Consider the following 20,090-nt stretch of genomic DNA (forward strand, 5'->3'; position numbering starts at 1 on the left):
TAACCAACATTTGCTTCAATTACCATGAAATTAAGGAACATACCATAAAGTGGAAAAAGATCAAATAGCCACTTTGGTGTCCAAGTGGACACACCCTCATTTTCCAACCAATAGGGAAAGCCGTCTGTATTCAGTGGGAGGCGGCATGCTGCTCAAGCCGAGGCTATGCAAACCAATTTAGCTGCTACCGGCCAATCGAAGGGCTTCTGGGGTTACCATGACTACTGTACACGGCTGTCCATCACACAGGCTGCATGCCATGGGTATGTGCAGTACGGATATTTGTCCCTAATCAACCATTATAGTGGCATACCATGCAATTTGATTATGGGTATGTCCTATCTGCTATTAGTTATGTATCCGTGCAATTCATTAATTCACACTGCACAACCAATGAGTAACCTTTGGAGTATTGATATAACAGACTTCTTTTTTGTTCAAAGAAATAGACTGAGAGTGGGGTGGTATCAAAAGCAAATTTAATATTTTCATGCTTACAAATTTGGAAAAACTATGTACACACCTTTATTTTGCTGATGTAACCTTGCTCGTGTTAAGAAATTGAATACACAGCGATTGTCAAAATTAATCTAGGGTTGAAACTGATAATGGTGCACTGGGAAAAGCAACACCTGAATCAGTTAGAAATGAGCTCACTCAGACTCACCGCCAAACAACATCAGACCTTCACACCAAAAGGGTGAGAGAAAGAAAGAGAGGTGTGAAGAAAAGCTAAACATGAAAGAAACACAATGACTAACAGACCGAATACATACGATTTAAATAAAAGTTTTCTGCACGATATGAACATTTAAACAGCAATGCCGGGCTAACTGACGAATGCAGGTCTGATTTAAGAAAGACAGACAGCACAGAGGGTGAATCGGGACTCACCATCGGTGGTGTCGGGCCGGAAGCTGATTTTGACGTTGAATGCCTTGTAAGAATTCTTAATGGTGGGCAGCGTGAGGTAGGAGAGAGGGGTCTGGGTGAAGTAAGGCACCACTCGCTCTGAAAGTGACCGCAGATGTGCATATAGAAATACGGTTAAGGTGACATAAACAGGCGGTATCCTGATGAAACCACAATAGAGAAACGGCAATAAATAATTACAGAATTAACAAAATATTTATCATTATGGGCTATTTAACTGGTTTAGGCTGCCTTTTGTCTTAATATTACAATATGTATGATGATATTTTAAGGGTTTAAGTGCAGGTAAATATGTGGCTTCCATGTTTGCTAACTCAACATTTTGAAATTTCAAGATTTTCTTTATTGTTGTGATTGATAAAATAATAGACACATGAAACAAGAAAATCCTCAGAAAGTAGTTCTCTTACACATGAATATTGTTCATAACTCATTTTATACTTAAAAAAAAAAAGGTGAATTGCAGATAATTTGCAAATGCAGATAGCGGAATATATACATGGGATCATTATTTTTGCAGAAAAAATGACAAAATAAAAATGCTTTAATGTGAAACGCAGTCACATTTCCGGGCACACCCGGGCCCTACCGTGCACTCTGAGCGTAGAGAAGGCCTGGACTTTCCCCTGTTTGTTGGAAGCAGTGCACACGTACGCTCCAGAGTCCTCGGCCGTCGCGTTTGGGATGGTCAGGACATTGGCCTCCTCCACGGCTTTGGATGGCAGCTCTTCATCCTTCTGTGAGAAAAAAAAAACATACAAACGTTCACGAGGAAGGGTGGAGCTGCAGCGACTGGACTCCGGAATGGTGCATTGTGGGTATAAATCTCTCCTGACACAGACCTCCGAACAGAACTGCTGTATGTGACCTGCTACAGTGCAACTCTGTGATTGAAATCAAAATTTTGTATAAGAAATATACATATACAGGATACAATATTTCACCGATCATATGTTGCCACCCAAACTTAAAGGTCTTAAAGGACATATTGGTGTAGTCCTTAAAATCATAAATTTAATAACCTTCATTAACTCTTCAACTCAATTAAATTCTTCATAAGAATTCAGTCACAATTATCATTTAACATGTGCTGTGTATCTAACTCAGCTTCAAAACTATGATCAATTTTTTTAATGAGCTACCTTGGACCATTTGACCTCTGGGACAGGATACCCTGTGGCCATGCAAGGGAAGACCGCACTAGACCCCAGAGTCACGTCCTTCACCTCAGGCTGGGCAGTGATTTGGGGAAGAGCTGCAGAGACACAACCATCAAACAGGGATCAGTCAGCAAGGCTACTGTACGGCTCCTGGATGCACCGTATATGAGAAGACAGAAATTCACAGGGAAGTGTGTGGTTGGACATGCAAAGCAGCTACAAACCTTCGGTAAGGACATTTACTCTGCGTGAGTAAAGTCCACCTGGGCAAACATTTTCTGTTGGGCTCCTTTTTTGAAAACATACTAAAAACTTGTTATATTCTTTTACATACAATCCATTTATATAGTTGGTTATTAACTGAAACTATTCAGATGAAGTACTGTACCTTGTTCAACAGCAGTGCCCCATCCCGGAATTGAACCTGCAACCTCCGAGTTACAAGCCCAGTTGCCTAACCATTACTGTATGCAATACTGCCATGTGAATCCATGAGTGTCAAGATCCAATTTCATGTGATATATCAGGCTAACCTACGGATCATTTTCCAAAGGCAGTATTCATCTAGCTGCTCTGCCTGTGAAGGCTCAGATACTCACACTGGACGTGAAGGAGCACCTGGGACTGCACAGAGCCCACGTTGTTGGTGGCGGTGCAGCGGTATTGGCCCGCGTCGATGTCCTTCACCTGCTCGATCTTCAGCATGCCCCCCAGCACCACCGCGTGGGCGGGCAGCGACCCCCCCACCCTGCTCCACCTCACGGTGGGCTTGGGGTCCCCGATGGCCTGGCAGTCAAACTCCACGGAGTTACCCAGCATCACCGTTTGCACCGAGGTGCGGATGTTGATCATCACCTTGGGCAAGGCTGGGTGAGAAACAAGAGTGCCATGGGCCCTAGGCAACAGTACAATCTTTACATATGATCAGAATGTCACTGCATTGTTTAATTGTATTAACCATTTTCATCATTTATGCTCATCATATAATGGAAATAATATTGTTACTCAAATTAAGTATAACCTGTAGTACATGATCTCAAATTTGATACTCAACATGTGGAAAGTAAAACTTAAATCAACACTTTGTGATCAGCAGAGACGGACGGACCTTGGATGGTGAGCTTGGCGGTGTCCTGGGCCTGCCCAAACTCGCTGGTGGCGCGGCAGATGTAGAATCCCGCGTCGCTCTGCTCCAGACTCTCCATCCTGCGGAACCCCATCGTAAAATCATCAGACGGGCGGGCGTCACCGCGGCGAGCGGCGGTCAGAATCAGGGGACCTGCACGGGGGTCAGGGGCAGCCCTAAACGGGACGACGGGGCCGGGGCAGGCTCACCTCAGCACCCCGTCCACCACGCGGTGGTTCGGGGGCAAGTCCCCGCCCTCCTTCAGCCACACGACGGAGGTCCGCTCGCCGCCGTTAGCCGAGCAAGTGAACTCCACGGAGCCGCCCGGCGTCTTCACCTCCACCTGGGGGGACACGCGCACTGCCAGGGGGGCTGTAGGGGTAACCATGGAAACAAGTCACCTGACACTTAAACAGGGACCACGCGACACAGAGAGGTCACACTTGCAGAGGCTGTTATTTACAGTATATATATATGAACAATTGCTTTGGTCAAACCAACAATTATTATTATTTTTCTCTTGGCACATGGACACACGTTAAATCTTCAGAAAAAAACAGTCTTTTTATTTGAATAATTATCAAGCTTAGTTAGAAATGAAAATACTATATTCCCCTCCTGGATCACACAGAGGAAAAGCAGGCAGTAAAGCCAGCGAGGTAAAGAGAGAAGCTGTACTCACACGTGACCGAGACTTTAGCCCGGGCTTCGCTGGAGCCCACGTTGTTGGTGACCTTGCACCGGTAGGTGCCGGCATCCGCCTCCGTGGCCAGGTTGATTTGGAGGTCCCCGGCCTGTACCTGTGCCCTGGTGGGGACGCTGCCGTCCACCTTGGACCACTCAAACCGCAGGGGCGGTGTCCCGTGGGCCAGGCACTGCAGCCGAATCACCTCCCCCACCCGCACCGACAGGTCGTCCGGCAGGCATGTGGCGTATGGCGGGGCTGGGTCAAAGGGGAGGGGGTGGGGTCACAATCCAAAAATCACCCCAAAATCAACACCACATACACTAAAGCTGAGCCAGCAGCCGGCAGCCATGTTGAGCTCACATACGAAACATGACCACTACAAAATTTCTTTTTCTTTAGCCATATTCAAACACTCTAGCAGAAAATGTTGCTTAAAAATCATGAAGGCCATTTTTGGAAAGTTCACAGGCCATGAATCGGTGAAACTCACTCTCCACGTCCAGCATAACGGTGACCTCGGCGGTGCCCATGCTATTGGTGGCGTTGCAGATGTATTGGCCGGAGTCCTGGCGCCCGACGACGGGCAGGACCAGGCTGTCGTTGATCACTTTGTGCTTCCAGGGGAGCGGGGCTCGCAGCTTCGACCACGTGATGGTCGGGGTGGGATGACCTGGAACCCAGAAAGAAGGAGATGTTGCATGGTGTAGTGTCTATACATGACCACAGAGCTTGAGGTAGAGGGCAGATGGTCTTCCTACAAATTTTTAATAACAACAAATTGATCTCTGAACTGTGGATCATGTGCCAACTCCCTTGATGGCTGAGATGCAAAAAAAAAAAAAAAAAAAAAATAGAATGAAAGAAAGAAGATAAGTTGTATTGGAATGGTATTCAAATACCATACTGGCTTGTATTCAATCAAACTTTGTTTAACTCATAGTGAAAAGTAAAAATGTATTGTTTTCTTTGTGGTCACTGTTTAGTAAGTTCAGAAATGACCTCTCGAAACTACAGTATGTCTCTGAGGAAAAAAACAAGTACTTGAAGTTAAAGTTAAGGAAAAATGTCGACTGAATGCACACAATTCACAGACCAAAAAAAGTTAAATTAATAAAATCACTCCTAGAAGTGCAACTGCATGTTTAGTTTAGTTTCTGTAAAGAGTCGTGAGGGTTAAGGTACCGTGGCCATCGCAGCGAAGAGTGACAGTCTGCCCCTCGACTACCATCATTAAGGGCTCAGGCACCGAGGCGCGGGGGGCGGAGGGCACCAGGGCCCCCCCCCGAACCATCACCTCCACCTTCACCTCCGCAGAGCCCTCGCTGTTCTGCGCCGTGCAGCTGTAAGTCCCAGAATCCTCGGGGCGGGCAGCGAGCACCTACAGGAAAAAGGGAGTGGTTACACCACGTAGTGATTTTTAGGTCTGTGTTAACATGAAAGTTCTTTTGATTCTTTCTGTTGTCCTTTTGATCTCCCGTGATACACATTTCGTCATGGCCTTAAAACCTGCTCTGCATACAAGGTTCAGATAAATAAATTAATTAAATAAATGGCGGCAAGACAATTTTCACACTGTTGTGAGTACACTTACTTGTTAATGTAAGAAGAATGGATCTGTCACTTAAACACAAGGGCTAATTAAATGACATTAATTTATTTGGGTGGCAGTGTAGCATAATGGGTAAGGAACTGGTCTTGTAACCTAAAGGTCACAGGTTCGATTCCCAGGTAGGACGCTGCCGTTGTACCCTTGAGCAAGGTACTTAACCTGCATTGCTTCAGTATAGATCCAGCTGTATAAATGGATGCAATGTAAATACTATGTAAAAGTTGTGTAAGTCGCTCTGGATTAGAGCGTCTGCTAAATGCCTGTTATGTAATGTAATGTAATATTTAAGTTAATCTAATTACCTGCATTACAGCATTGGATTCCATGGGCACGGGACTGTTCAGTACTGTTTTGCGGGCGGCGTCGAGTCTGTGCCAGCTCACGGATGGGCGTGGCTCACCTGTCGCCTTGCATTCGAGGTTGATTGGCTCGCCCGCCTTCACCACCACCACCCCCTTGGGTGTGACGGTAACTCTGGGCGGCTCTGTGGGCGGGGTTTTTTTTTTAAAAGCGTAAGATAATGAGGTTCTAAGTAACTGAGACACCACAGTCAACACAACCACAGTGGTGTCCAATAGTATCACAGTTATTACAACAAGTGTGATAATTTACTAGGTCTTTAATGTTGTTGTCAAAACGAATATGTCTCAAACCACAGTGATGGGCAGCCTGGGTTTATCTGTACCTTTTACAATGAGCGAGGCCAGGCTCTGAGTTATCCCAAACAGGTTGCTGGCGGAACACCGGTAGGTACCCTGGTTACTGGGGCGACTCCTGACGACGGTGATGACAGAACCATCCGGACCAATTTTCACATTATCTGCCACACAGAAAAACAGCAGAACCTATTCCACTGAGCATTCAGGGGAGAGAGGGGGGTCACTTCCCCTAACAGCAGCTCGGTGAGAGCACTGAACACAATATGCTGTTCATGGGCTCCTGCCGCACTGGATAAACGCGTCTGCCAAATAAATGTAATGTAATGCACTGAACTGACACTGATACACTTCTGGAATACTGAGACACTGACAGTGGTGTGAAAATGACATGAGCAGAATCGTCGGACGGAGATAACGAGGATGACTATGGTGATGAAGACGGGCGAAGCAGCGGACGTTGGATGGAGATAACGACGATGACTATGGTGATGAAGATGGCAGACGACGGGTGGCGGTTGGGCCCCACCTTGCAGAGGCTGGCCGTTGGACATCCTCCACTCGATGCGCACGGGCTGCGCTCCGCTGTGGACGCGGCACCGGAGGCTGACGGACTCGCCCAGGCGCACCGAGGTGCTGTGCGGCTCGATGGAGACAATGGGGGTCGGCGAGCCTGCGGGGGAAACACAGACGCGTTCAGACGCCGTCCCGCGGCTCCGGAGATCAACCGCAGGGAGGAATCTACCTGCCAAGCTCTGGCCTCCATCTTCTTTTATTAGATTACATTTTCATTCAAATGCTTCACAAACGTATAGCGAGAATGAACAGCAAAAAAACTAACTAAAATATTCACAGACAGTCTTACAGAGGTAAACAAAGATGGGGTAGAGTGATTGGGGGTTATAGCCTAAAGTAACATTCATGAAAATGAAGTGGATTTTACACAAACTGGCTTTTTCAAAATTCTAAGTCAGTGTTCTAGAACTCCACTGCTTTCAGTTAGTAGCGATTGTTACATCAGCCTTAGCTAAGAATGTTCAGTTAAGTGCATTCTAATCACATATTTCTGGTCTTAACAGAGTTACGCCTTCAAATCCTGAAAAGGGTTAAAAATTGGAAGAGGCTCTTACGAGAGGAGCTGGACGTGACCGACACAGACACTGAGGCCTGTCTGAGCACTGGGCCACCATCCACCTGGCAGATATACTCCCCAGAGTCATCCTCAGAAGCCTGGAGAATACGCATCTGGCTCCCCAGAACCTGCCAGAGAAGAACCGACATCAGGTAAAACTCTGATTCTTTTAAAAAAAATATTTAATGGAACAAATGCAGTCAATTCAGTCAATGAAATCAGGCATAAAATTAGGCTTTTTCTGCACCTAACACTCAACATATGAATGACCTCTTTCACTGAAATCTAGGAAATGACATGATGTCCAGCACACAACAATTCAGTACTAATCCACAGTTACTGACATCCAAATTCACACTGGAGAACTGGCTTCAGGGAAAAATGGCAGTCAGAGACCAAAACCAATCACAACACCAGAGACTGAAAGAGAATCTGGGTCTACGCACCTTGTGATTGGAGGAAAGGGGCCTGCCCACCCGTTGCCAGGTGACAGAGGGTGGAGGGTTTCCGGGGACAATGCAGTTGAGGTCCAGCGACTGTCCTACTTGCACAGATGCGATGGAAGGCTGGATCCTGATAGCAGAGGAGATGGAATCCCCTGGAAACAGAAGAGTGCAGAAGGTTCTATTAAACAAACACTAAATAAAATGTTTTCTTTGCCTGGGTACACACCTTAATATCAGCATCATTCAATATGGGGTGGACCAACCGACCAACCAACCAACCAACCAACTGACCAACAGACCAACAGACAGAGCTATAGGTCACAGCTAAAAAAGATGGCGTAAGGGAACAAGGAAAGGAAGATGCTGATCTATTGATTTTTATGACCTGTAAGTGTTAAAAGGTTGTGGACACAAACAGGATCTCGAGAGTGCCCCTCAGCTACATTGTTTCCCACTGCTGTTTGTGCAAGCTTCGCATGCGCCTTTGGGTCCCATTGTATGCTTTTGGCTGAAACCACGAGTTAACGCCCCTCACCTGGGACCACGGTCACCTGGACGCGGGCCTCGGAGGACCCGGCGGCGTTGGTGCCCACGCACAGGTAGGTGCCGGAGTCCGTGGCCCGCGCGTTAGGGATGAGCAGGGTGCCGATGTCGGTGCGCTCCATACGGGCCTGTGGAACAGCAGCACAGTGAGCGAGCCCTCAACCTGCTGCTCAGGAGCACCTTGTCATACAAAGAGGTTTCAGTTCCACCTCAACACATAACCACCAGAGACAACGATCAAAATTAAACCAATATTTGTCCTTAAATAAATAAAAGTGGAACATTTGCCCCTATAGCATATAAACAAAAGTCATATTTTTCTCAGAGCACATTTTGAGGAGCTGAAGGATTTAAGGAAAAAGTTTTAGTGAATACAGGTTTTATGATTTCAATACAATATAAAATAATTTACTAATTTTTAGAATTTTTTGGGATATTTAATGCTAAATAGATATTTAATGTGGATGACGATCCGTTTTAGGGAATTATCTTACATTCATTGTCTTTATGAACTGTAAAATATTCATGAAAGAGCAATAAATAACAGCTGGACAGTATTTCATCATCATCCACTGGTCACATGATCAAAAAAATGTTTTCAATTTATTAAGCTCTAATGAATGTCAGCATTGCTTTCCTAATGAATGTTAATACTGATTGATATTAATATCAATTCTGATTAATATGATTAATTTCAATATGATTACCCTTAACATGGACAAACCGAGCTCCAAGTAATTCATTTTTACATTGTTAGAATTACAGTAATTATCATTATTGCAGAAAGGGGATTGGGAATGGGATTAGAAAGAAGAGGAACATTGCTATTGAATGTTGAAAACATTGATATTGAACATTGAAGATATTGACGATGCGGACTAGAAACAAAGTAAGGTTTCAGCATCATTATCATTTTATGGCAGAACCCAATCATTCACTTATATGGGCTGAATATGTGTGTAGCCACACTGTGTGACCCAAAACACTCTGGGAAAAGCTGCCACAAGCTGCCTCACTACTGACTATAATGAGGAAAAAATTACACACAATTTTCTTCTTCAGTCGTGGGAAAAACCTGAGAACCTGCCATACACCACATTCATAAATTCATAAATAAAAGTGCATGAACAAAAAGATAAAAACTATGCTAAAAAAACAAAACAAATAATGCATTCGAAAACATACCCACCCACACACTTACAAACTCCATACACACAGACAGGCAAACATATACGCACACAGAGAACTAGAAACAATAACTCCTCCCCTCCCCCTCATGGACACATTCCAGTGCCTATGCTGAACATATTGTTATAAGTGTGCATTAAACGATGTGGAGTTACATAGTTAAAGAATGGATTGGATTCATGCGATTAGCTTGTAGGGAGTGGAGGTCCAGTCCGGTAAGAAGGGAGACAGACAGGCAGACAGGCAGACAGACAGACAGACAGACCTGCAGTTCCCCAATGTGTCTCGGCAACACATCGAGACTGTTGGTTTTAAACTGAGGGAAACCATGAGAGGGAATGGCCTGAACCAAGGACACAATGCCAAGGATAGGAGGGGCCAGCCAAAAAGAGTACAAGGGAGAAAAAGACAGAAGGTCAAAACCTACAAATGTTCAAATATACTTAATGCATGCTGTTGTGTGTCTATTTCATATCATTAAGCGCAGAGGATAAAACTGCAATAAGTCTACAGGTCTAGACAGTGGTACCTCAGACTCTAGACAAGTCTAAGGTACCACTGTGCAAGGTGCCGACTCTGAATTTCTCTTTTACTGTAGGAGTCCAGCTCCAGCAAGTCTCATTTGAAATGATTTAGAACCAAACTGGGGTGCAATGGGTGTAATAGCAGGCGCCCACCTGAGGGGGGAGCTGTCCGTCCTTCTTCCTCCAGGTGAGGTCTGGGCTGGGCGTTCCCCCGGCCCGGCAGTACAGCCTCGTCGTCTCCCCTTCACGCACCTCCACCTGCTGGGGGCTCACCTGGACATGTGGAAGACTAGCACCTGGAGCACACACACACACGCACACATGCACACACACGCACATAAACACACGCGCACACACACACGCATACACGCACAGACACCACACACACACGGACACACACACAGATCAGTCAGAAGGTCCCTAAGAGGACAGGACGAGCAGTGACCACACACACACCCTGCTCCGGGACGTACTGTGGACGTAGAGCACCGCCCGGGCGGTGTGTTCCCCGTGTGTGTTCAGCGCCCTGCAGAAGTACTCCGCCTCGTCCGAGCGCTCCACTGCAGGGATGACCAGGACCCCTCCCCGGATGATGGCACTGGGAGTGATGCGGTTTCCCTGCCCGCCTGCGGGGGCAGCAATGAGGCAAAGGGCAAATTATTCATCTCTACATACCGTAACACATCATATTTATCAAACTGTGAAATACCTTTTCCGAAAGTTCATTTAAATCATTTTGCATTCTTTGAAATATCATTATTAGGTTACTGACACACAAGATATTAAGCTTTTAAAATTCTAAATAAAATCTGGCTTCTAATATATTCTCCATAAGCTCCAAAAATGTATTTCAAAATAAATATACCTTATTATTCAGCAGTCAAAAAGAAAATGATGAACCTGATACCCATGTGTAACAATGCAATAAATAAAGATGTTTTGGGGGGGGGGGGGGATTGGCAGTTGCATTGCTCTGCGGCCGGTCCTTACCGGTCCACTCCACGGCGGGTGTGGGGGTCCCGGTCGCGGTGCAGCGGAACTCGGCCCGCTGGCCCTGCTGGATGGTCAGAACGGGGGGGCTGACGGCGGCCACGGGCTGGGACCCCCCCGCAGCTGCAGCAGGAAAGGAAGAGCACATCAGCACCTCTCCAGCAAAACGGAACGTCGCACCAGCACGCATGCACACGTGAGAAGCTTTGTGAGCTGAATTTAAAATTTATTACTTAATGCAATTCATTAGGATGGTGGGTTTCCTGAAATGGAGCATTTGCTGGATATCTTGTATGAAGAAATTTATTTCACAATTAAAATGGTGAAAGGGGAGCTTGGTTTGATTCTCAAAGGTTTGCAACAGACATCGACTTGGTGTGTGCTCCAAACATTAAAAAAAACACTTCCCCTTGAAAAAAATGACCTACTTAATATTTGCCATGCAATTTATCATGAAATTGAAAAAAATGCAACTGCCCTTGATATTGATGAATAGTATCAAAACATTTCAATTTTGCTTGGAAAATTTGAGAACGATTCACTGAGGAAAAATCTAATGCTATACATCACTGCCAGCTTGTACCACAGTTTCTCAATTAAGTGCCAAAGGAGAAACACTTACCTGAAGGACATTCAAAGGCTGAATATTTACACATCAACAGTAAGTGTAATGACTAACACAAATATATCTTCTGTGGCCATCACATTCAAAAGTGAAGAAGAGCAGAGGAAACTGATAATGGGAGTAGTGGGAAACATGACTATCTTCCATAAATATGGTTAAGTCGCCTTCATGGTGTTTCAATGCAGGGGCAACATACCAAACACACAGATCAAACACACAGAAGTCTCCAATGAGAGTCCATGGCGATTGCCCTACACCTACTGTATACTTTGGCCTGTAAGAGCCCTGTAAGGTTTCCTAGGTACATGGATAGGAAGGATGCAGATATTATGGGATGTCCCAGTCTACTGCTGCTTAAGACTCGACACACAATCTCAGTGCATATAAAGATGATGATGAAAAACAGGGGTGTTGACATCACTTCCTGGAGTAAGTGTGCATGCATTGTTCAACATTTTTTAAACCAGAATTTCTTTATTTTAATGACCTAATTTTGGGATGTTTTCATTAAATGAGATTTTAACCCTGAGCATACGTCCCATAGCAAATACTACCTGGACCAATTAGACAGGAGCAAAAGGTTTGAGCAAAAAGACGGCACACCCTCCATGAGCGGAGTCTGACACCCCTGCTGTGTGAGTCATGACAGCACACAGAAACAGCACAGCATGATGTTTGAAGCCCAATGGATTATCCAAAGCAATGAACTCAAAGGGAAAGGCCAGAGAAGACTTGGCAAAAAATGTGAGCTGGTGGTGGGGTACATACGTGGGGGTTAGGGGGTCCTCCTCTTACTCCTACCCAGTATTGCTCATGCACAGTATACAATCAGAAACCACCGTGTAGACACTGTGTGTAAACTGCTGTTACGAGACCAACACACGTTCAATGCACCACACAGGCATGCTCCAGAACAATGTGTTCACATTTTGGTGACCGAATGACGTTTGACAAAAAAAAAGAAAAATTGACATTTTAAATCTGAACTGGAAGGATACTAACAGTGATTAACGCACTGATGAAACGGGAGGTGTTATGTTTTCTTAATTCGGAATCGATTCAGAATTTGCTGCGTGGATTTATACTGTGCATGAGAAACACAACCCCTTGGAACCCAAGCTGAAAGTTCCACCCTTGTTAAGATGGAGGAGCTGAAGTGAAGAGCGAGAGGTGATTGGTGCATGCAAGAGAGAGGGGAGGGGCTTCTAAGGAGGAAGGGGCTGTGCAGACTTACGCGCTCTATGTCCTTCAAACATTTCATAGGCTGTGTAAAACATCTGAGTCTGAGAGGCTTCTGTGGATGGGGGACAGGCAGAGACTGACAGGTGAGACTCAACAGAATTCTCCACTGAGGCCCAATCAAAAGCATTTCTGTAGTGAAGAGCAATACATTTTGATTGGTTCAGATCAGCCAGTGAATGACAAGGCGTAGAACGCTCCACCCATTATGAGGTCAGGAGGCTGGCACTGGCATCTTCTGTTGCAGATAGCAGGGAGGTCCACTTTAACCCTGGGCTATACCTGTGCAAAATCCCCTGATGTGCAAAATGGGGTTTGGGTTTCTATTGTGACCGAGATCATAACTGCTTGCTATAGTCTGAATAAAATCCTAGTGTTCTGTGCTTCCTTTGATATACTGACTAATAGGCAAACTTGCCCTGGATGACGCAATCACAAACCTGGGACATAGAGGATGGCGGTGCCCTCGTCCATGGCGAACATGTTGGAGGCGGTGCACACGTACATGCCGGCGTCGTCCGGCTGGATGTTCTGGATGGTCAGGATGCCGTTGAAGTCCATGGCACGGCTGGGCAGCTTGCCGTTGTTGCGACGGGTCCAGACCAGGGTGTACGCTGGTGACTGGCAAGAAAACAACAAGGTCAGGATGTCACACACACACACATCGTCCTGCAGAATTAGTTTTACTATGATCGTTAGACAGTGTGATTTGAACTGTGACTGTTAGCCAGTGTGACTTGCACTGTGACTGTTAGCCAGTGTGACTTGAACTGTGACTGTTAGCCAGTGTGACTTGCACTGTGACTGTTAGCCAGTGTGACTTGCAATGTGACTGTTATCCAGTGTGACTTGAACTGCGGCCACAAGACTGGATGACGTGCACTTGCAGAGTGGACATTACCGTGCTCTTGGCTGTGCAGATGAAGCTGACTGTTGAGCCAGCAGTCACACTCTGTGCTTTGGGTTCCTCAATCACCACTTGAATTGGTTTGGACAAACCAGCTGGAAAAACATGAAAAATCAAAATGAAATTGAACACTCATTGTGGATGTTACTTGTAATTTTCAAACTCAAAAGACGTCAAAAAAATTGATCAAAGATGCCAGATAGCTTAATGCGTATTTGAAAAAAAACCAACAACTTACTGGTCACCACAATCTGGGCCCGACTCTTGTTAGTACCATTCTGGTCTCGACAGGTGCAGATATAAACACCTGCATCGCTGGGCTGGACACTGGAGAAATACAGCTCCTCACCTGAAAGACAGGTGGGGTAGTGGGGCTTAGGGTGAATTTACAATGAGAACTCTTTGGCAAGGAAGTTAGCATGAGCAATGCTTTTGGTAAATGGACTCATTATAGGAGGGTTGCAGGTTTGAACGTTAGAATGGAACCTATGTGCTATCGTATTGACCGAGGCACCACACCTGAATTTGCTGCTGTAAAAATGCTGACATAAGCAAGACTTTGCGCACAACGACAGCCTTTGGACGCTGTGTGATGAATAACCAGCGAATGTAACGCGCTGCAGAGCTTGTCTGCGACCCACGCTACTCGCCGTACCGCATGTTGTGGAGCAGCTTACTTTGCTGAGAGCTGCGTCTCTCCACGCTGCTGGACAGAGGGCGGCCATCTTCCCGGGACCACTGATAATGGTGGGGCGGAGAGGAGGTCATCTGACACCTCAGAGTCACGGGACTGCCCTGGGATGCCAGCACCCTTTCGGGGTAAACCCTCACCACCAGGGACTCCGCGCCTGCAACGGGACGGGCACAAGGCAGGGGGAGGGGGCTCCAAAAGTTATACACACACACACTGCTGTGGCGGGACAGGTCTCCAGGAACAACACGCACACTGCCACAACTTTACATAGCACACTGCTGAATACATCTGATACATTTAAGCCTATCTGTCAGCAGCCTATGTTGGCCACAGATTGATAAATGCTTGTGTATCAGTCACATGTTGGTTACCAAAGAGCAAACTACATTAAAGAACAACCTGGATGATTATTGTTGAGTCATCACTAGTGACCAATGCTGATAACTCTTTTTTTGGGGGGTTTGGGTCATTGCCAAATGTTTAAAAAAATGAAAGAATTCCAATATTAGGCCAACTGAGTCCCTTTTCCTAGGTGGCCCTGTGCCGTCCTCGTCCACATCCCTCCGTCAGGCGATTCATACACTTACTGTTTTCGTACGGGCGGCACCTGACCCTCTCCCGGGGGTTTCCCACGAATCCGGGAGCACAGCTGTGGGAGGAGAGAGAGAGAAAGAGAGAAGACCTGTCAGCGGGGGGGGGCAGAGGTGTGTGAGATGGGGTGGTGATCGGAGACAGGGGCGGGAGGTCTCACCGCTCGCAGTACTGTCCGGTGTACCCGGGCTGGCAGGCGGTGCACTGGTACCCCCCAACACCCAGGGCCTCACAGGTGGGGGAAAACCTGCCACAGGCAGATAGGACATTAATATACAGTAGGCACGTGTTCCAATGATATTTTCCTAAGTACATTTTTCTTCTTGTAGGTTTTTGTAGAAATATATATATATATATATACAGCACGTACAGTATAGACCCATACAGAGGTTCAAGGTTTTACTGCACGCATGCAGACTGAAAGAGTATGTGTTTTCTGTGTGTGAATGCCTGGGAAATGTGAATGATTGTGTGTGAGACTGCATTTGCGCGCATGAGTCAATGTGTGTGCATGTATGACAGTGCATGCAAGTGCAAGGGAGTGCAAGCATAACTGTTTGCACGCGTGCCTGCATTAATGTGCATGCGTGACAGTGCATGCATGCGCACGTGTCCGCTGGCATGTGCATGCGTGCACGTGCACGACTGTGTGCATGTGCGCATGCTGGACTCACTGGTTGTCAGGGTCAGCGTACGGACAGGCACAGGGCTGGCAGTCCTCAGGGCTTCCAGTGGTGGCATCGCCATAGAAACCTGGGGCGCACCGTTCACACAGCTCACCCGCGGTGTTATGGAGACAGCCCTGTAAACGTAAACAAACAGTAAGAGGGCATTGCTCTAATATCACATCTCAATCCTGAGTTTAATTATGCAGCATTACGCAGCATTCGTCTGTTATGTAATATAGGGGTGTCCTGAAGAAAGTTTTAACCAGACCTGCGATACGTGTCAAACTTCCACTTTCATTTTACGGCTAACCCACTAAAAATGGCATTAAAAGTGCAACCTACACAAGTAGCAGTCAAATCGAAGTGAAGGGAATTGAATGTTAAAATGTATGCATTACATTATGAATTTAAAACCATTTCATTTCTTAATTTAGCTTCTAGTTATAGATGACTTAAAAATAATTATATTATCTGTATGTGGATACTTACAGCACATGTCTAAAGACAACGACAAGGAATATTAAGTCCAGATAATACTTATTAGAGGAACTAGTCAAGGTCACTTGAAGTTTTTAAAGAGAATTAGTTATGCATGACAGCATGGTGTCTGTCCCCATGTAGGGGTGGGGGGGAGGCTGATCCGGAGGGCGGGCCTCGTACCATGCAGATGCCCGTTTCTGAGTGGCAGGAGGCAGAGTGCCCGTTGCACTTGCAGCGCTCACAGTGACCCAAGTACAGGCCAGTCCCTGTGCGTGTGTACCCAGCAGCGCAGTCCTGCAGGTGAGGACGAGAGGTCAGGGGTCAAAGGTCAAAGAGCATGCAAACTGTCCCTGAGTTCCACAGGTAAATAGAGTGAACACTCAAGGGCACAATCAGTAATCATCTTCCTCATTTCTTAGGTCATGTTTTTGTTCTGGTCTCACCTGACAGGACAGGCCCTGGTACCCGGGAGGGCAGTGACACTGCTCCACCTCCAGGGCCTGGGTCCCAGCGCTGTAGCTGGGCCTGGCCACCTCCATGCTCACGCCCGAGATGCTGGACGACAGCATGTCGGTGTAGTAGGATGCGCGGATCAGGACCTCGTCCAGATCCGCCAGGACCATCATCAGGTGCTCGCGGGTGGCGGGCATCCCATCCGGGCGGCGCCAGTACTCCTACGCGGCCGGAGGGGGGGTGGGGGCAGGGGGGTACAGAGAGAGGAACGTCTGACTTTGGGCCTGATTTACCAAGACCATTAGCACGTGCAGAACCTTTCAGCACACACAAAACCAACGATTGGTCATGGTATTTGTTCTGCACCAATAATTGGTTCTGTTATTAGTTCTGTGTGTGCTAAAAGGTTTTGCCAAAGCTCTTAGTAAAGCAGGCCCTTCATGAGTAAAATCGAGTACACCCACATAATAAATCCGACAGTCTCACGAGAATGAAATTAAAGAGGAGTAACAACAGAAGATTATGCTATAGCACCAAAATACAATTTTTGGAAAGAATTACCACAGTACCGCCATGAAGGATTGCTACAAATAATGCGTCCACAAATTAGTATACAGTATCCTCTTTCTTGCCAACTTGCAGATTTGGATGTCTGTCAAAGTCACATTTAGTGAGTCAGGTGCACACAAGAGGATTGAACAGTAAGGCAGGCTCACCTCTTTGAAGACGATCTGAAACTCGCGGGACTCTCGCACTTCCTGTGTCCTCGGCCAAGGCTGGCGAGCCACCAGCGTGATGTCATTGCCCTGAACCAACAAAAAGCACCACTTGCATGAAACAACAACGATACACATTGATATCACACACAACTGGAATTTTTATAATAATTTCTTGCTGGAGTGTGCCATAATTAATTCATTTCATGTGATGTGAAATCAGCAAAGAAGCTATCAGAGACTAACGTCACATCGTGATTATGGGCAGCAGTGTAGAATAATCGTCAGAGAAACGGTTAGCGTTATGGTTGGGTTTGTAGCTCAAAGGTTGTGGGTTCAAATCCCAGCTGGGGTGCTGCCATTGTACCCTTGAGCAAGGTACTGCATCTGAACTGCTTCAGTAAAATATCCAGCTGTACAAGCGGATTGTTGGTAAGCAGCGCTCACAATTATCTGGACGTCAGCATCATCGATGGGTGTCCCGCTGGAACTGGCGACATAGCCGAGGGTGTACCTCAGACGACCACCATAAGAGCCCACCTACCAAAAAAAAAGGCAGAAAAACAGGCTGAATTATTATAGGCTGAATGCAATTTCACCCAAACTATAGTCCTGCACTCAGACTCATATTACTGAGTACGTTCCATTTGGGTAACATTTTACCAATACCTTATTACACGCTTCATAATGCATCATAACTATCAGAAGTGTACATGCAAAATAACCAGCTTATCAGACACATGACACACAATGTTATGTCACTTATTGTCGAAAACACCGTTTCCTGACCATATGTGTTATCTGCGCCCGCTCCATGAATGACAGTGGGATTAGAAGCACACGGGGCCAATGATCACACTGATTAAAAAAAGGAGATATTTTGTGGGTCGGGAAGGGGGGGGGGGGGGTCGTGACCCGCAGGTCGCGGAGGTGGTGAGTCACGAGCGCTGCAGCTAAACCATCGCTACTTCCACTCGACTGCGCCGGCAGGAACGCGGCGGCGGCGGCGGGAATGGAATGTGAACCGCGGCGGCGTCTCCTCCGCTGACTCCGCCCTCGTCGTGTTCCTGCACGCCCCGCGCTCCCGAGGTGAAGGAGGGCAAGGGGGGGGGTGGGGGGTGGGGGGGGAAGAGAAGCTACCACGGCGACGCCCAAAGCCTGATCAGCCGCCTCCGTACAAATGCGGTAACGTCTGAGGGATTGGGTTACCCTCCTGGCATAAAGGAGGACTGAACACCAGTGGTAAGGGTGTGTGTGGGGGGGGTGGGGGGGGGGTTGGCTGGGTGGGTGGGACCAGCTGTGACGGTTACCTTATCCCCTTTAAACAAGGCAGGGAGCTGCCAGAAGAGGATCTCTTCAGGATGCAGGCTGAACCCTTTATAGACCAAAGAGTACCGCTGTGACAGAGGAGGAGGGGAGGCAGTGAGTGAGAGAGAGAGAGGGAAGAAGGAGGGAGAGAGAGAGAGAGAGAGAGGGAAGGAGGGAGGGGGAGGAAGAGAAAGAGAGGGAGGGAGAGAGAGGGAAAGAGATAGCGAGAAAGGGCGAGAAAGAGAGAGGGGGAGAGAAAGGGAAAGAGGGAGGGAGAGAGGAAGAAAGAGAGAGGGAGGGGGAGAAAGAGACGGTGGGAGGAAGAAAAGAAGAGAAAAAACAGCAAAGCAGACAAGCAGGCAGAAAGTATGGTAGCACAAAAGCAAATGTCTCATAACAGAAAGGGTTCCTGTTCACGTCAAGTGAAGCCACAGACCTGTAGATTTATCAACATGTTTCCACACAGTGCTATCATTATGTATGCAAAGTTCCTGTTGAATGTGTTAATAGACCCTTAAATTATGTAATAACATTATCAATTGACATAATGGATTGGATTTTAAAAAAAACACTAATTTGTAACTCATTTTATCCTGACAAAGACTTTGGCTACATGGCGAACATGCTCTTGAGCAAAATCGCTATCCCTCCATTCTGAATGGTGAGCGGGAATCTGGTATAGATCATACAGATCATTTAGATTAGTGGTTTCTAACTCTGTTCCTGTAAATCTACCATCCTGTAGGTTTTCATTCCAACCCTAATTCAACTCACCTGAATCTACTAGCAGCTCAATGAGATCTCTAGCCATTGAATGAGGAGTGCTTTGTTAGGGTTGGAGTGAAAACCTATAGGATTGCAGATCTCCAGGAACAGAGTTGGAAACCACTGGCATAGATCATGTAGATCATACAGACCATCCAGACCGGATAGATCATCCAGATCATACAGATCGTAGACGGTACCTGGGAGCTCAGGTGTCTATTGGAGGAGCCTGGGGTGGCGGAGCTGGGCTCAGAGACGATGTTGGAGGAGGGAGAGGGAGGGGCCGGGCGACGCCCACACGGGGGAGAGGGGGAGCCGAGGTAGCGAGAACGGGATGAAGACAGGGAGGAAGAGGGTGAAGAGAGGAGTGTGGCAGGGGGATGGACATGTGAGGAAGAGTGGTGAGAGGTGGATGAAAAGGAAGAGGAGGAGGAGGAGGAAGAAGAGGCAGAAGGAGACAAGAGGGGTGGGGCATGAACGTGCTGTCTATAAGGAGATGGAGGGCCAAGGTGGTGAGTACGTGATGAAGAAAATGAAGAAGATGATGGAGCAAGGGGCGGGACAGGAGCACGCAGAAGAGAAGAGGGGCAGCGCGGGCCTGAGGGGGCGGAGGGGGTAGAAGGGTTGGAGGGGAGGGCTCGGGAACCAG

The 20,090-nt window shown here is 46.9% G+C and overlaps 1 protein-coding gene across 4 annotated transcripts in view; it reads right to left on the reverse strand.

Moving 5' to 3' along the window:
- Positions 1 to 20,090, reverse strand: part of LOC135237332 (basement membrane-specific heparan sulfate proteoglycan core protein-like) — a 106,878-nt gene that overhangs the window by 10,316 nt on the left and 76,472 nt on the right. For 2 of the 4 annotated variants that reach the window (XM_064304404.1, XM_064304403.1), the window contains exons 34-63: positions 17,816 to 17,908; positions 17,369 to 17,458; positions 16,643 to 16,873; positions 16,380 to 16,493; positions 15,726 to 15,853; positions 15,212 to 15,298; positions 15,048 to 15,109; positions 14,444 to 14,614; positions 14,005 to 14,115; positions 13,761 to 13,861; positions 13,300 to 13,480; positions 12,855 to 12,914; positions 10,996 to 11,118; positions 10,479 to 10,631; positions 10,159 to 10,301; positions 8,286 to 8,421; positions 7,751 to 7,902; positions 7,303 to 7,432; positions 6,702 to 6,845; positions 6,202 to 6,336; positions 5,819 to 6,000; positions 5,090 to 5,285; positions 4,398 to 4,577; positions 3,902 to 4,162; positions 3,429 to 3,591; positions 3,202 to 3,299; positions 2,693 to 2,959; positions 2,076 to 2,188; positions 1,523 to 1,670; positions 895 to 1,011 (exon numbers count right to left, since the gene is read on the reverse strand). In XM_064304404.1, coding sequence (XP_064160474.1) covers positions 895 to 1,011; positions 1,523 to 1,670; positions 2,076 to 2,188; positions 2,693 to 2,959; positions 3,202 to 3,299; positions 3,429 to 3,591; positions 3,902 to 4,162; positions 4,398 to 4,577; positions 5,090 to 5,285; positions 5,819 to 6,000; positions 6,202 to 6,336; positions 6,702 to 6,845; positions 7,303 to 7,432; positions 7,751 to 7,902; positions 8,286 to 8,421; positions 10,159 to 10,301; positions 10,479 to 10,631; positions 10,996 to 11,118; positions 12,855 to 12,914; positions 13,300 to 13,480; positions 13,761 to 13,861; positions 14,005 to 14,115; positions 14,444 to 14,614; positions 15,048 to 15,109; positions 15,212 to 15,298; positions 15,726 to 15,853; positions 16,380 to 16,493; positions 16,643 to 16,873; positions 17,369 to 17,458; positions 17,816 to 17,908 — 4,270 coding nt within the window. The remainder of the gene's footprint in view (positions 1 to 894; positions 1,012 to 1,522; positions 1,671 to 2,075; positions 2,189 to 2,692; positions 2,960 to 3,201; positions 3,300 to 3,428; positions 3,592 to 3,901; positions 4,163 to 4,397; positions 4,578 to 5,089; positions 5,286 to 5,818; positions 6,001 to 6,201; positions 6,337 to 6,701; positions 6,846 to 7,302; positions 7,433 to 7,750; positions 7,903 to 8,285; positions 8,422 to 10,158; positions 10,302 to 10,478; positions 10,632 to 10,995; positions 11,119 to 12,854; positions 12,915 to 13,299; positions 13,481 to 13,760; positions 13,862 to 14,004; positions 14,116 to 14,443; positions 14,615 to 15,047; positions 15,110 to 15,211; positions 15,299 to 15,725; positions 15,854 to 16,379; positions 16,494 to 16,642; positions 16,874 to 17,368; positions 17,459 to 17,815; positions 17,909 to 20,090) is intronic. The other 2 variants (XM_064304406.1, XM_064304405.1) reach the window with 1 other exon arrangement.

This window comes from Anguilla rostrata, chromosome 13 (genome assembly GCF_018555375.3).
Source record: "Anguilla rostrata isolate EN2019 chromosome 13, ASM1855537v3, whole genome shotgun sequence".
In the NCBI taxonomy this organism is placed as follows: Eukaryota; Metazoa; Chordata; class Actinopteri; order Anguilliformes; family Anguillidae; genus Anguilla; species Anguilla rostrata.